Source organism: Mytilus trossulus, unplaced genomic scaffold (assembly GCF_036588685.1).
Source record: "Mytilus trossulus isolate FHL-02 unplaced genomic scaffold, PNRI_Mtr1.1.1.hap1 h1tg000187l__unscaffolded, whole genome shotgun sequence".
Classification (NCBI taxonomy): Eukaryota; Metazoa; Mollusca; class Bivalvia; order Mytilida; family Mytilidae; genus Mytilus; species Mytilus trossulus.
In genome coordinates, this window is record NW_026963309.1 from 26,773 (window position 1) to 44,339 (window position 17,567).

At 32.9% G+C, this 17,567-nt stretch overlaps 1 protein-coding gene across 3 annotated transcripts; it reads right to left on the reverse strand.

Moving 5' to 3' along the window:
- Window positions 1-3,204: 3,204 nt before the first annotated feature.
- On the reverse strand, window positions 3,205-9,067 carry LOC134700858 (uncharacterized). Of its 3 annotated transcripts, none has more exons than XM_063562016.1 (2): window positions 8,874-9,067; window positions 3,205-4,767 (listed from the first exon to the last, which is right to left on the reverse strand). In XM_063562016.1, the coding sequence occupies exon 2, from the start codon at window positions 4,762-4,764 to the stop codon at window positions 3,238-3,240; it is 1,527 nt and encodes a 508-aa protein (XP_063418086.1). In that variant the 5' UTR covers window positions 4,765-4,767; window positions 8,874-9,067; the 3' UTR covers window positions 3,205-3,237. The 3 variants fall into 3 exon arrangements, with proteins under 3 accessions (XP_063418086.1, XP_063418085.1, XP_063418087.1); XM_063562015.1 differs by lacking the exon at window positions 8,874-9,067 and adding an exon at window positions 8,338-8,856; XM_063562017.1 differs by lacking the exon at window positions 8,874-9,067 and adding an exon at window positions 8,281-8,855.
- Window positions 9,068-17,567: the final 8,500 nt, after the last annotated feature.

A 17,567-nucleotide genomic window follows, 5' to 3' on the forward strand; every position in this document is an offset into this window, starting at 1 on the left:
TATGTGTTATGTGTATATATAGGTCCAAATGCAAAAACCCACATTCTTACATGTATGTTTTTGGAAATTTATAATAAATTTTGAAGATTTTCATAAACACTTTTTAGCTCACCTAAGTAAAAGTCCAATTGCCATCAAGTTATGACCATCATTTGTCATAAAGTTTTCACATTTTCATTCTCTGAAACCTCTTGACAGATTTTAAGTAAAAATCGCATGAATGGTCAGTGCAAGGTCCTTAACAAATGACCCTACTTTGTTCTAGTCCAATGAAAAACATGTCCGCTAGAGCAAATCTTAGATTCTGTTTGGCCAATTTTCAAAGATTGTCTCTGAAACTACTAGACAAAATGGTTTGAAACTTTACATAAATCCTTATTTTGTTCTGGTCTGACGAAAAATGGCCACAGCCAGGGTTCAAAGTTTACATAGAAACCCTACGGGAAATCATATTTTTCCAATTTCTCAAGTACAAAGTAGCTGATATATGAACAAATTAAACCATACATATATTTGAATATTATAAAGCTCTTAAGATAGACCAAAAAAGGATTGCCAAAAGGGCTACACATGCAGGGTCATTGTGAGCCTCCGATTTTCAAAAATCTTGAAACTTAAGAGTCATGATCTATGACATGTCCTGAACAAATGGTCTTCGTTTTTCTCTGGTACGGAAGTACTGTAAAGGTGAAAATGTACAACTGGCAAGTGTCATCTGTCCTTTTTTTTTTTTTTTTTTTTTTGGTGTTTTTACGCCTTTTTTAAGCACCCCTTTTGGACTATTTCGTGGCGGTCAGTTTTTATTGGTGGAGGAAGCCGGAGTGCCTGGAGAAAACCACCGACCTTCGATAGGAAAACTGACAATCTGATCTTGACCTTATTTTCATGGTTCAGTTGTTATTTTTTTGTTGTCTTTTTTCTTTTACTATATGGAATGATTGTAAGGTGTCATCTGACTTTTACCTCATTTTCATGGCTCAGAGATAAAAAAAATTATTATTTTTTAGTTTTAGTCTTTTTGTAATATTTAATTGTATATGCAATAGGTCAACTATATTTGATGCATAGAAATATTTTATGATCTATGTGTCGGTCTCACAGGTTTTATTTGACCTTTACCTCATTTTCACTGTTCATTGCAAGGTGTTTTGGTGTAAAACTATAAGCAATAGGTCAAATATGTCTGTTGTATGGAAGTATAGTAGGCTGTAATTGTCTGCCAAGTATCGTTCATGTGACCTTGACCTCATTTTCATCGTTCATTGTTTAGTTTCCATAGTTCAGTCTGTTTCTTTGAAGCTATTTATAAGCAATAGGTCAACTTACTATATTTAGTGTATAGAATGATTGTAACATGTACACGACATAACAAGAGGCTCTCAAGAGCCTGAATCGCTCACCTTAAATTATTTGCTTAAATCTTTCATCAATGATTATTTTGGCTTTTCAATTTATATAAATATTCTTGAATCTGGTCATATCTTCTTCAAAAGCAAAAAAATGCATTTTACCCCTATGTTCTATTTTAGCCATACAGGCTTTCTTGACGTACAAGGAAATAAAATATAAAATTTATACTTGATACTCTGAAACTCATTCAGCCTAAGTTTGGTGAAATTGATTCAGCAGTTTCAAAGGAGAAGATTTTTTAAAGTAAGCTAACAAGTAAAACAAATTAAGTAAAATGTCTTTAAAGGGCAATAAGTCCTTTAAAGGTCAATTGACAATTTTGGTCATATTGACTTATTTGTAGATCTTACTTTGCTTAACAGTTTTGCTGTTTACAGTTTCTCTTTATCTATAATAATATTCAAGATAATGAGCAAAAACTGCAAAATTTCCTTAAAATTACCTATTAAGTGGCATCAACCCAACAATAGGTTGTTTGATTCCTCTGAACATTTCAGGGCTGATAGATCTTGACCTAATGAACAAATTCACCCAATGTCAGATTTGCTCTTTATGCTTTAGTTTTTGAGATATAAGCCAAAAACTGCATTTTACCCTATGTTCTATTTTTAGCCATGACGGCCATCTTTTTTGAGGAAACAGAAAATAAAACACAAACTTTATTCTAGACACCCTAATGATCATTTACCTTAAGTTTGGTTGAAATTGGTTCAGTAGTTTCAGAGGAGAAGATTTTTTAAAGTTAGCAAATATGATGAACAAATTGTGTAAAATTTTCTTTAAAGGACAATAACTCCTTAAGGGGTCAATTGACAATTTTGGTCAAATTGACTTATTTGTAGATCTTACTTTGCTGAACATTTTTACTGTTTACAGTTTCTCTTTATCTATAATAATATTCAAGATAATGACCAAAAACTGCAAAATTTCCTTAAAATTACCAATTAAGTGGCAGCAACCCAACAATGGGTTTTTTTATTCCTCTGAAAATTTCAGGGCTGATAAATCTTGACCTGATGAACAATTTTACCCCATGTCAGATTTGCTCTAAATGCTTTAGTTTTTGAGATATAAGCCAAAAACTGCATTTTACCCCTATGTTCTATTTTTAGCCATAGCGGCCATGTTTTTTGAAGAAATGGAAAATAAAACACAAATTTTATTCTAGATACCCTAAGGATCGGTTGGAATTGGTTCAGTAGTTTCAGAGAAGAAGATCTTTGAAATAGTTTACGACGACGACGGACAACGGACGACGACGGACAACGACGACGGACGCCAAGTAATGGCAAAAGCTCACATTTCCTTTCAGGAAAGGTGAGCTAAAAATGAGAATGGAAATGGGGAATGTGTCAAAGAGACAACAACCCGACCATAGAAAAAACAACAGCAGGTCACCAACAGGTCTTCAATGTAGAGAGAAATTCCCACAGCCGGAGACATCCTTCAGCTGTATTTCTTGATTGGTTTATATGACCTCATTTTCTTGGATCATGTGTGATAGTTATAGTTAAGCTTTATATTTAGGACTTTCAACATAATATCAGTGAAAAGTAAAGCAGGTGAGACGTTTCAGTGTGTATATCTCTTGTTGTACATTTTATGTTTTGTATTTATCTTTTTATTTCACATTTTGTAAAGGTTTGTTGTCTCATACAATGTATTCAAATGTACATGTATGTTATACATTTAAAGTAATTTTGACTTCACAAATATAATTTAACATGAATAACATCATCTTAACATGGGCAAGTACAGGGTCAGTGTACAATAATCTACATGTACCAGTGAAAATAAAAAAAAACAGAGTTTTATTTTTATCTAATTCTACACATCATCATGTCGTACAATCTCTCTTGCAGCAAGATAAACATCAACTCCATGTTCATTACTTGGAATAAGAGGGTCAACCTGACTCAACAAGTTATCCACATCTACAATTACATGATCTGGTTGCATATTCAGCATGTCCAATGAGCCAATATCTTCACCATGTGTTTGAACATCATTAACTTGAGGGTCTATTCCATACTGCTCAATTCCATCAATTAAAATATTTTCACTATTCAGTTCAGCTGAATGAATGTTTTTTTGAATCATGCTGTTCACCCAGATCTTTTGTGGTGACCAACAACGTTCTGTTCTTAACCCATGACTATTATATGCCACTACGAATTGAGAGAGTGCTTCGTTGATACGAGGTATAAACACATAATGTAAACACAGCAGATCCTTTTGATTATCAACATCTAGCAGATCATTTCCTTCTAGATAGTAAAACAATGAATAGAATGTTTGAATTACAGCATAATAAACATCTCTCCAAAGCCTTTCAATTCTGCTATTGTGCACAGATTTTCCTGCTATAAAACTACCACGATCAGAGCCTCGCCTTTCTTCCATATATCTAGCAACTAAAACATTTTCACTTCCTTGATCACCTCTGACTCGAGATGGTAATGAGTACGATTCAACTGCTTTCAAAAACGAGTTCAAAACAGTGACCGCCAAGTTGTTGTTCGAGCATTTTAAGAACACTATTAATCGCGAAAAACCATCAATACCTCCATGTGTTACTAATTTCCAGCGGATCAGCGCATGGTGTCCATCAATATGCCATAGGTCATTAGGCCCTGCAACTGAGTATTTCCTGCGAACTGCAGTTAAGCCCCATCGTATCAAGGTGCTTCCTGGATCAATATCACGCAGAGTTCTCCTTACACGTGACTGTTGCACACTTATACCTTTTGCTTTTAAGTGGCCAATCATCATACTCACACCAGTATGTGGTTGACTGTTAACGATTTCTCGCATCACTGACATCAATTCTGAATCATTTATCATAGTATGTCTAACCAGATTCTTCTCCTCATATTTAAGTCGTCTCCATAGTGTTGTTCTGTGCACTAAGAACATTCTGGCTATTTCACCTATCTTAAAACCAATTTTAAACAAATATTCCACTTGGTCGGTGCATATAAAAGCAGGAGGCCTTCCCAGCCTATCAGTCGCTGAAATACATCCTGCTCCATCACCAATGCTCAAGAAACTAGATGGCATAGAAAAATCTATCGTGCTCCAATGTTCTCTCAGGGGCTGAAGACAAGATAATAGGGTTTGAATTTTCTCAATTAAGCTCTGATCAGCTCTATTTATAACTAAATTAAATTCTAAACAATTTAAGCCATCCACTGCACTTTTCAATCTGTTGCGAAAGTATTCTATGTCACAATTTGGAGGGTTATCTGGGATATTTTCACAATATGATAACGTTTCGTCCAAGTCTTGGAAAAAAATTTCAAAAATAGACTCTTCTTGCTCTTCATCATGTTCATGATCTGGGTATGTTGCCATCTTCTGCAAAAAAAAGAAGAATGTCATTAAGCCATCAAACCTATCACATGAGCCAATATTTCACAGCTAATATCCATGGTGTTGCATTTGTAGCTACAGCATGTATAGTATTCTGCAATTTATCAGATTTCTATGTATAAATCAGTGATATTTTACACTCTGAACAGTCAAGGGTATAACTTAAATATTTTCATTTCAGAGAAATAAACATGCATGTGTGAATCTGGATCTAAGCTAGGATTTTGAGGGCTTTAGTCACTTTTGAGCGCTATATGAAAACCCACCAATGTGTAATAGCAAGGGACCAAGGATGTAATTTTTGCAACTTACTAAGCTTCATCTTTGACTTTGTCAGATTTTAAAAACTTTAGGCAGGATTGGCAGTCAGTATTGTATTTAATTTTTGACTGTATTAACCTTTAGGTAGCAGTCTTGTATTACAACTCCAGTTTCGGGTGCATGTCAAAACATGGAGGGGAACAAAATAGTGCATTTTTTTCTGAATTTTTTTCTGAACTCAATTTTTTCTGTTTGATTATACATGTAGGTTTATGCTGAATTGAAACATATATATAGACTTGCATCTTTTGGGGATATCAATCCATGAAAGTGGAAGGATATCATGTTTACTGGAAGTGGTGCGGCCTAGTAAAAATAGCAAACAGAAAGTAGGAAAAAAATGTTTTGACTTCAGGATTGCGTCACTTTTTATTCTTCGTGGCAAGAACCCCCTTTTTTTCGATTAAATCACAATTTCACATTAGTACATACATGATATGAACATGAATTTTTTTTTATATATAGCAAAATTAGGCTAGCATTTTTTATTTTTTTATTTTTTTGTTTTCAAAGATCAGCTGTTTTGCATGTTAGCCTATGGAGCAGTCAATTTCAAGACTGCAACCTTTATTATGAAAGATTCTGACATGGGATGTGGAAACTTAGTTAATTTCTCACACAGTGTGATTACACATGCTTTCGCGAGTTGTCTCCTCTCTTTTTATTCCTAATAGTTTAGTAACACATGTTTGTTATTTGTTGACCAAATATTTAATATTTTACTTTTTATATTAATTAGGCACTTGAGAATTTTTGAAACTTTGCGCAGAAACTGAATACATGGACTGAATAACTCATTTTCTAATTAAAGTAAATCATTTTTGATGAACCATACTAAATCAATAGGAAAAGGCTTTAGTTAGCTTTAAAAGGCATATAATTTAGATACATGTTCTTACAGATTATCATTGATCATCTCAACAAGATTGATTTTCTCGCCTGAGATGATATGGCTAAAATGAGAAAAGCAATCCAGTTGAGATGACCAATTGCAATGATAATTTGTTGATCGCTATTTGTAACTATGACGACATTGTCAGTTTCATTAGGATCCATGTGCCTCATTTAATTTAGTTTCTTGCCATCATTGTTCATATCACTTGTCTTGACTCCTGCTGAGAAAGGAAATCACCAGTCAGCAAGATCAAAGGAAAATTTCCTAAAATAGCGATAATGCTTTTTACATGGGACACTTTGGAATTACTTGCATGACTTGGAAGCTTGCATAGTACTTCATTTCATGCTCTGGTGATTATAAATCATAAAATGTATTCATTGATGCGCACAGTTTGTTTGTTTTTGATTTGTTATGTGTTTATCTTATATATATTATGCATTTTTCTAAGTTCATGGTAATAACTTAAAGAAAAATGCTTATTTTGGCCCCCTTTGAGTCTGAATTCCAAAACCGTTGGGACCATCATCCAAAATTAATCCCAACCTTGTGGTATTGAACCTTCTAAAAAAAAATCATATCTAGATCCACACTTAAACTAAAGTTATCATGGTTATTGTCTAGAAACGTAATGTGTCTAAGGACAACGACGCAGACAACATGGACAACAATTACTTCATCATACCATTATTATGATCCTAAATATATTTTTGTGGTCGCATAATAAAACAAGATTGTGTCTGATGACATGGATCCTCCACTGGCAAAATGGATTGATTGTCATGCTTAAATAGGTGGTGAACAAGTGCAAATTGGAAAAGACATAACTCAGAAACAGTCAAAGTGACACCACCTGAATTTGAACTTAATCTTAGTTTTATGTTACTTAGCATTATTCTAGTCAGTGCTAACAAGTTGGAAACAACAAATTTCCATTCATATAATTAAAGGGCAATTTCTCCTTGAAATAAAAGTGAATCTGGCCGAAATTCGAAATTGTCCTATGACACCGTGTATCATCAGTACACTGGAAATAGGTACTAACCAAGCGGGCATGATCAATTTTGACCTTACAAGGTAACGGAAATCTTTGTTTTGCTTTTTCATTATTCAATGTACATTTCTCAACATTTGAAATTCCTGCTCCCAAATAATTTTTGCATCGATTTTTTCCTATTCATAAAAAAACTTTGATATTCAAATAAGAACAAATAACATGCGCAAATAGTTGTGAAAGTCAACACCCACTTTCAATTTCGATACAGTTGTTGAGACATTTACATGTTTTATCTGAAAGAAACCTATTACAGGGTAACAGTAATGGTTACCAATCATAAAGCTACCTGTGATTACTCATTCTTTGAAACTGTTTGGGTAATAAACGAGTATGAAAATAAAGTTTTTGTGTACGGTGTACAACAACTTAACTATGCACCGTACATAAGGATGTATGTGGTCAGCCAAACACCATACACAAGGCTTCTTTAGGGATAAAATATCGAAAAGATTTCAGTGCCAATTATTGAAACAGCTATACTTATTATACACACACATTGACATTCTATCGGATGAGACGAGGGCCAACTTCTTTTACAAGTATTTGCACATGCTTTTAGTAATCCCTCTTGTTTTGGGAAAATAATGAGACATCTCTAATTAGTCAAGCTACGATCAAATCATTTCTTAAAACAGCAATTATGTTTAGATTGAAGTAGTCACATTGATATTATGTGAACAAAAGAAAGATTTGTCGTTACCGTGTAAGATCAAAATCGCTCACGCCTGCTTGGATAGTACCTATATTCGCTGTAAGATGATACAAGGTGTATGAGAGGCTATGAATATATATAGCTTGCATTATGTGTATAAATATGAACAAAATATGCTGACAAATAAAAGTTCTAGAGAGCTAACAATTCCTGAAGAAAAATATGTTTTGAAATATGCGAAGACATATAGTAATTATTAACTACAGTGGGACGTTGAAAAAAAATCTAATTCGGGGATTCAGAGATGGGAACTAGAACACATTCCAATTTTTCCATAAACGGCCATTGTGGTGCATATTTCGGCACTTTTTTACATTGGTTATTAGATGTACCCCAACTGTTTCCAACAAGTGTTTCCATCTGATGAACCTGCTGTCAACTTCCAGTTCTGGTTTACGGATTTTTTATAAACAAAGCGAGTACTTTGTGGCAAATAAACCAAGATTTTATAGAAAATCCACAGCCTTCAATACAGAGATTTTTGTTATAAAATTTCAAACATAGATTACTCACTTGCTTTTCGAAAATTTGCTTGTGTTTATTAATTGTTTACAAAAAAATATAAGCAACCTGTAAATTCCCAAACATCTGGAGTGGTGCTGAGCCAGTCAAGTGCACCCTAAAAGGTGTACTTAATTTGAGCTCATTTTTTATTTGTTTTAACCATTATTATAACTACAGTAATAAACTTGTTTTGAGGAAATTTCGAGCAATACTCCGATATCTATCAGTTATTAAATTGCCTTATTTGAGGGAACAAGATTAAAAAGAAAAGGCTGTGGATCCATGTTCTAGTCTAAATAATTATGACGTCTGGCAAGGCTATTTTGGTCGCAGGAAGGCGTCCAAGAAAAAAAATCAAAATAGCCTTGCCAGACGTCATAATTATTTGGACTATGGATTTTCTATAAACTTTCCATATGTTTAGTATTGAATCAACACAAGGGTACATAATCCTAACAGTAACACTAACAGTATCAGCCTGCAATGCCGGACTCGCATGAACGCAAGATTTAGTTAGTGGGGCGACGCGTTTTTTTAATTCTTGGTCATGCATTCGTGTTGAGAAAGAAAGGGGGAATGCAAACAGTTATACAAAACGTTACCTTCTCATATATAGATATCAACAGCTAATCAAACCAGGGGAGTTCATAGAGAACGTGCCAACTTCAACATGTGAGTCAAGCAGGGGCTGCCCGACTATATCGACCAATCACAAACGTTGTTGCAAATTTGACCTTGTGACGTCAAACAATTTCCCATAATGCAATTATTGCATATAAATAAAAATTATTGCATATAAATAAAAAAACGACAATTATACCAATTGAATGAAAAATATTGCATTACAATGACAAGTTATACAAATTGAATAAAAAATATTGCATTTGAATGACAAATTATACCATTTGAATGAAAAATTATACCATTAAAATAAAAAATATTGCATATAAATGAAAAATTATACCATTTATAAATGAAAAAATATACCATACAAATGAAAAATATTGCATATAAATGAAAAAATATTGCATATAAATGAAAAAATATTGCATATAAATGAAAAAATATACCATACAAATGAAAAAATATTGCATATAAATGAAAAAATATTGCATATAAATGAAAAAATATACCAATTAAATGAAAAATATTGCATTTGAATGAAAAATATCAAATTTTTGCAACCAATACCATGCCATAGTCGTAATCACTTTCTATATATTGGTTATTGAAAATTAAAGTTGGATATGCTGATTTTTTGTTTGGTAGTCCGATCAAATTTTTTATGGTTTTCCACCATTGTTTAGTGCTTAATGTGTGAATACTATCAACTTTACTTATTTGCTTTTCTAAGAATTTGTTTTTACTTGATCGAACATAGTTTATGCATTTATTTCTTATACGTCGAAAATTTGACCAATCAATTTCATCGTTTGTTATTTTTGCCTTTTTATTTAATCTTTTACGCTTCCGAATCATTTTTCTTATATTCGAATTCATCCAAGGTGGATCATTTTTCCTAACCTGAACCATTTTATTCGGGATTGATTTTGCTGCCGCTTCGAGAATTTTTTTCGTAACATTTACTGCCGCGGTATTAATGTTGTGATTATCAATTAGAGAATCCCGGTTAATTTTAAGGAGTTCGTTTTTAAACAAGTCATAATCGCCTAAGTGGTATTGCCAAATTTGTCTTTTAAAGGATTTGGTTAATTGTTTTTCGATATTTATTACTGCACTTATAGGGCAATGATAACGTACAGAATTTTCGAGGATGTTTTCACCAACTTCTGAGTACAGTATTACATCCGGATCATTTACCATAATGAGATCAAGTAGCGACACTGACTTTTCGCAAAAATATGTTACATATGTAGCATCAGTAATTATTTGATATAAGCTATTTTGGTTGCAAATTTCTCTAAGATTTTGTTTGCTATGATTAAGTTGGTCATCATTAAAATCACCGCAAATTATAATTTTATCTGCATTCGAATTTATGGCAAGATCTATTGAATAGTTTATTTTTTCCCACGTTTGGTTATCTGAATCTGGCGGTCTATAAAAATTCCCAAATAATATATTTGTTCCTTTAACATGTATTTTGACCCAAACACATTCCAATCCGTTTATTTTAAATTCAGGTTTTTCTTCACTAAAAATATTTTCTTTCACATAAATAGCCACACCCCCTCCTGCTTTATGATTTCTATCATTTCTGTATGGTTTTTTAAAAGATTCCAATTTGATATTGCTGTCATCAGTGTGTGTATTAAACCAGGTTTCGGTAAATAACAAAACATCTCTGTCGCTAAGCTCAGCTTCAATTAAGTCTCGTTTCGCTAGGAAACTTTGTGTATTTAAACATGTAAAAGTTAGGAACTGACTACCAGTGAGCCAGGAGTCGGAATGTGTTGAACAGATACTTGGACTACTTGTAGAATTAGAGATTGGACCGGGATTTTTTTCTATATCACCAGCTCTATACATGAGATAAAACAACCATAAACACGTGGCAATAATTAAGATGGTCAGTAAAATCACCAACGACGACAATACACTCAAATTCATATTCTGAAAATCATCAAGTTTATGTTTTTGTTTTGAGTAATAGTTTAATCTAACATTAAGTAAAGCATAAAATAACATTGTTATTTCAATGTTACATATTATTCGACATAGGACATATAAATGTACACCAAAAGATTTGTACTTTGTTATGATCAGTAATAACACAAGTTGATCTATAGTTAGGCGTAGATGCTTAGGCAATCGAGTAGACCGCGAGTAATTTGACCCAACGCGTGCCCTATATGTAATTAGGTCAACGTTTGACATAACGGTATTATTATAGTAGATACTTTGTGTAATATAGGACACGCGTGGGGGCTTAGTGTGCTTATAGTATAATAATGGTTATAATCGGATCGTGTGTTGGAGGCAACAGTGACTGACGACAGCTGATAGGAATAGTAGGACGTGGATGACTGATAAAAAAAAGTAAGTAGGAAAAAGTAAAATGTATACAAAGTGAAAAGGGAGTGGAACATGTAACAGAAAAAAAACAGGATTTTACCACAACAGTGCCAAAAATAGTTGTACTGTTAAAAGAAAATAAATAGTATTAACTCTGTTTGGACAACAAGATTCGTATATCAAGAAGATATATTAGAATAACATTTTTGTTTGTTTTTGGTGCTTTAATTGACTACTAATAAGCAATGAATAAAGGCTTTTTGAGTGAATTTGATCTTTTTAACTAATAGATCAGGTTGACTGATAAGCTGTCTATATAAAGTAATGGGACAATGCATGGAATGAAGACATCACCAAGTCACCGTATGCAATATTTGAAAAAAACATCCTGAGCTTACCATATAGTCATCAACTAACAACCAACACGGTGTGAGCTCTGGTTTCCACGAATTTATAGATTATAGATCGGTTACAAGTCCAACACGCAAGTTACGTAAAGGAAAGCTCTCTCGCAACAATACATCGGAATGACTTCACGGTCATCTGCTGTAAAAGGGACAAACAAGTACAGACCCGAGAGTAATCGCAGTTACTGACAGCTAGTTCAAGGCCAATAAAAACAAATACAAAAATCATAAATTAAATCTAAGACCAAAATGTCAATCAGTGCAAATCCAAATCCAGTGGATTTAGTATAAAGACGTTATTAACAATAAATGAAAAACACACCTCATGCAATGCCAAAGCATAGGTAACAACACATTGTAGTATTTTGATGTGTAAAACAATAATATTTAATATGGTTTTAAGTTACAGATAACAAAATTACTATTTATACCAATGAGAACAATATTCAAAAATATTTTTACAGTGTTTGATTGGTATTGAAAGGACTGCTAAGTTTGCTGCCCCATTCTTTTTTAATTGGCATGCATACACTTTCTTTTACATATCTATTGATTAATACTATATTGCAGAAGTAGTGGCAATATATCTTTAAGTGAAACATGTTGTTTGTGACCTTAGGGAAATTTATTTGGATATGCCGATTATGGTCTCATTGAGATTTACCAGATCTTCATTCAATTTCAGCACATTTTTTACGTTCCATTTATGGACTTTTAAATTATGCTGTTCGTTCTGTGCGTCCGTTAGTTCTACCGTTTATCCGTCTGTTTCGCTTCAGGTTAAAGTTTTTGATAAAGGTAGTTTTTGATGAAGTTACAGTCGAATTGAAACACAGCACACATATTCCATATTACAAATTGTGACTTGGATGGAGAGTTGTCTCATTGGCACTCATAACACACCTTCTTATATCTATATAATCTTTTGGTCGGTTTAATTGGGGTCTTCAGCTGGCATGTCAGTTACTGCTAGTAGTTTAATCTATGAATCAGTTTCATTTTGCGTAGTTTTTTTGTTGGTACCTATTCCGACAACGGACTAGGATTTCTTTTAAACTGAGTGTTTCTGTGCAATTGCTGTGTGTTTGTTTATTCTACGTTGGCTAGCTATAGTTGTATAGTTGTAAAGTTGTATAGTAGGAGGATTTAGATCTCACAAAGTATGTTTAACCCCGCCTCAATTTTTGCGCCTGTCCCAAGTCAGGAGACTCTAACCTTTGTTAGTTATTTTATGGTGTTTTCATTCTCAGTTGTATTAATTGAATAATTGATTGATTGATTGATTGATTGATTGATTGATTGATTGATTGATTGATTGATTTGCTCATTGTACTACAAACAAAAGTCCTGATCATTTGACCAATAAAACTCTAAATTTACTTTTGCCTTAGAATTAAATTAAAAAAAAACCAAAAAACTCAACCTTTTTTAATGTATGTAACTTCTTTGACATTTGAATTCGACATTGTTTTTACAAACTACCATTATAGATTTCCGGGAAAATGTTCTGCATAAAACCCTTTGGGAAAGCCTATTGACCCAATTTACCAAACATTTATTGTAGCCCAATAATTTTGCAAGGTGTTGCAACATGTAGTGTAAAGACTTTACAGCCGATTCAGTGAGTGTGTAGGCAAATGTGGTATTCTTGGTCAAATTGCTTGCTAGCTGTATGGTGAAGTCAATATTAGGTTAGGTAAACTACCCTCCATTAAAAGTAGACTGGTTTTAACTATTTTGATCTGAGCGTCACTGATGAGTCTTATGTAGACGAAACGCGCGTCTGGCGTATAAAATTATAATCCTGGTACTTTTGATAACTATCGACATATAACCAATCAAACTGTCTGTAGGACTAGGCTAATTCCACACAAGGGTAGTATACCTTACCTAAAAATGACTTCACGGTTTAACAAGAAAGGTAACAAATGATATTACCTTTGTCTTCACATTCAATGCAATCGGCTGTAATGAAAATGCGGAGTTTGTAAGACTAGGCTCAAGCAGCCCGTCGGCAGCATCCAGCTTTCAAATATATATAAGCATAAATTTTGCATAAGACTCAAACGTACTTCAAAAAAAGACACCATTTAATGATTTTTTTTAAATTTCATTTATGGTTCATTAGTCATATGCAGGCAATAGAAACCGCTTTCAATATACTAGTATTATACAACGTGCAGCACGCTTTACATTTTAAAGAGTCAACAATTGTGTGTGTTTATAGAATTGTAAATAGTTATGATTATTTTTAAATTATGACAAATTGCTCTATTCTGTGAAATACAAAGCTTTTGGAAATTCCATATTCTCGGCATCCTGTAAAATAGTTCATGAACAGTAATAATTGTTCTGCATTAGAAGAAAAGAAAGTTGCACTCTTGCTTTTAACTTGTTTAGGCCACACAAAACTGATTTTACAAAACATTCTACCCCGGAATAGTGGATTCGCTTAATTATGACTAGACCAAAGGTTTATATTTTGTATTCAAAGTATGGTGGACAAGAAAATTATTATTTGGATTAAAAAAAATAATCCTAGTTATACCCAAATTTTTAATTCTGATCAAGTAGGCTCTATATCTCTAGCTTACGTTTTCGCCTAGTGCAGATAAAAGTATTGCCGCAGAATTGCTTTTATCAACTATCCGGTAAGGGTTGGGTTGGGTATTCGACCTCAAGTTGAGACCTACTTTAGAAGAAAAAAACTAAGCAGAACAACACCCTGGATTTGTTCTACTGTAAACCTCTGCTGTCAAGCATAGTGCGGACAATTTTTGCAACCTTGATTTTTTTCATTCGATTTTCATTCGATTTACACATTGTGCGGACAAAAGTATGGCCGTTGAAATGTGTTTGATCATATTTTCGGTAATGGTAAGGTAGGGTGGCTAGCTGAAGTCCACTTGAAAAAAAAAGTGGCCTCCAATGTGGTTTTATGAAAAACAATTACCCGCAAATTTATGGTAGTTTGCAAAAAAATAATATTTTTTTTGTTATAATGTGATATGTAATATGTTGGCAAATAATGAAAGCTCGTATCTTAATTAATAGACATCGAAATAAAGAGAAATGGTATGATAACTAATACAAATCTCCCAGAGACAAACTTACATTGATAAAGGCAACTAGTATGATGGTCTGGATTAAGGGTTCTTAATTTCTGTATTCTTTGATATTTTAGGCCATTTTTCTCTATTCTCTATACTTTTTGACAATTGTTCTCTTCTCTTTTTATTTTAACACCATTATTCTAGCTTTTTTTATTTATTTCTTGGTCCATTGTCTCTATTATTTATATTTTTTGTCAACTATTCTCAATTACATAATTCCCCATCAACGCCCTCTAGTTCAGGTCACCATATATATATAGCCTTCACAAACAAGCAAAACAAAAACCCTATAGGCTCCGAATTCCCAAATAATTGAATGCTTGTCCAGGTTTGAAATTTGTTTTTTAATCAATCTATCAAGAAAAACACATTATCGACCTCGATGTTCACGGTACTGAAAATACTGGCAGATGGACGTTGGTTATCAATTCTAATAATCTTAGATCGACCTTTCTAAACTTAAAAGTAAAGTTCACGCTCCCGATTCCAGATTGTTAAAGACATTTGATCTGACAACCGCTGTGCATGTATACTTTAACGACCAGGCTAGTTTTCTCGTCAGTTTTAAAAAGTAATTACCTCCCTTATAAGTGTCATGTTGTAACAAATCTATTTATTTGTACCATCTTTATGTATCGTAATATTATATTGTACAATTTAAATTTGTGATTCGTTTAATATTCAAAAAATGATCATTTATTATTTATCAAAGGTATAAACAAGGTAATTTGAAAGTCTTTGATTACTTTATCACCGTATTTCAATTCAGAAGTCATGCGGTTTATTGCCTCTACATTATGTACACATGAACTAGAGTGTTGTCATTGCCCTTCATTGGGAGAACATCATGCTCTTTCAGCCGGGAAGCCAGTGACGCAGGAGAGTTCCTCTAGACGTTTTTGATCACGTGATTTAGACGTAAACAAAATGACGTTTTTGATCTGCAAAATCGGGAATGAATTTTCCGTTTTTTCTCTTCATGTGTTGATTCTATGTTGGTATTGAAGCTTCACAATGTTTAATATGAACAATGTTTATCTCCGTTTTAAGCGATTCCGCTCAGAATTCACAATGTGACGTAAAAATGATGTCCTGACAAAATTTGAATCAGTATTTTCCGGCGTTGACACCCTAGAAAATAGTTATTTATTCCCTTAAATCGTGATATGCTGGTCGTATTTCATTTATTTTCAGTAGAAAAATTATTACAGATTGTGTTTATGTTAATAAAAGACGGATATTTGTTCAGGGATGAAAATGTGTCAGTTATCAGTGCCAGTCCTAGAGTCAGAATTTGACTCGAAGCGGTAGAAATCCAGGTCTTCGTAACACCTCTGGATTTTCCCTAATACTCGTGAGAAAAATACGTTTCCTTAATGATGCCCGAAATGAAAAAAATATTATTCCTTTCTTAAATTTCTTTCAATATAATAACCTTCTATGGCGTTTTGTTACATATTTGGCACTGCACAGTTACTCAAAATTAAATTGGGACAACTGTTGGTATTTAATTTTCCTTTTAAAGCAAGACATTTTGACACAACCAGTTTTAAAAAGTTATAAGAATATTATAATTTTTATTAATTCCATATTTTTAGTACAAATACACACATGGTGTTTTTTTTTTATTGTTTATTTGTTCTTATATCAAATTCACAATCAGTATCAACTATGCCCAGGCTGAGAATTTGAACACTTGCATATTGATTTCCCAACTCTCTGATATTCAAGTTGTGTTTGTTTGTGTTCTGTCATGTTGTACATATTATGTGTGTGTGTGAGAGGGGGTGGTGCTGTGAAATTAATCTGTCATTTGAATATGTTTTTTTTTTCTATGCTTGCATGTACAGCAATATTTGGTTAGTAAATATAAATAATATTATGAAGATCTAGGAAATATCTTCTCAGGAACAACCTTTTTATTGAGGTTCTTTTTAATGTAGAAAAATTCCAGCAGCTCACATTCTTTTCTGTGTCTCAGCCAAAATCAACCATTTAGTAGTCTTAAGAGCAGACAATAGTAGGCAGAACCTTTAGAGCTACCATGTAAATATTTACTCATAAATCATGTCAGATTTTACATACAACATTGACATTAATTATCTTGAATGTCATATAACATACTAGTTAACCAAACAGAAGCCAGTGAGTCTCTTTTGAAATCCAGTTTTGTACTGTCTAGTTATAGGCATCAATTGAATAATGTCTTGTATTATGATAAGATTTGCAAGACTTTGGTCTGGTGTAGCTAATCATATGGTAGGGGTTTTGCTTATTGTTGAAGGCAGTTCAGTGGCCTTCCTTTTTTTACTGCTCATCCTTTGGTCTCTGGTGGAATTTTTGTTCAATGGCAATCATACCACATTCACCTTCATCTATAAAATTGATGGAAATGGTAAAAAGTTCTTCTTATGATAGACCAAATATTTGTTTCTTCACAATTCCTTTTATTTCACCAAAAAAGACTGAATTACCAGAAATGTTTCTTTTATAGAACAAAAGAAATTCTAGAAGACACAAACTATGGTTTATGATTAAAATATATCAAATACAGCAATAGTTCACATCCATTAATGAACAGGTTACAATTGATTTTTCCAATCTTAAAATAAAGAAGCAGAAAAAAGCAGCCAATACTTTTTAAACCAATTTCAAAGTCTTAATATCTACCAGGTAGCTGAGATTAACTTCAATTGTCATATAAAGTTGGTGTGTACTCATTTTCTAATCACTGCTGGATATTTATTAAATATACATGTATGTATTGATGCATACACAAAAGAAAACAAGAATGAGAATA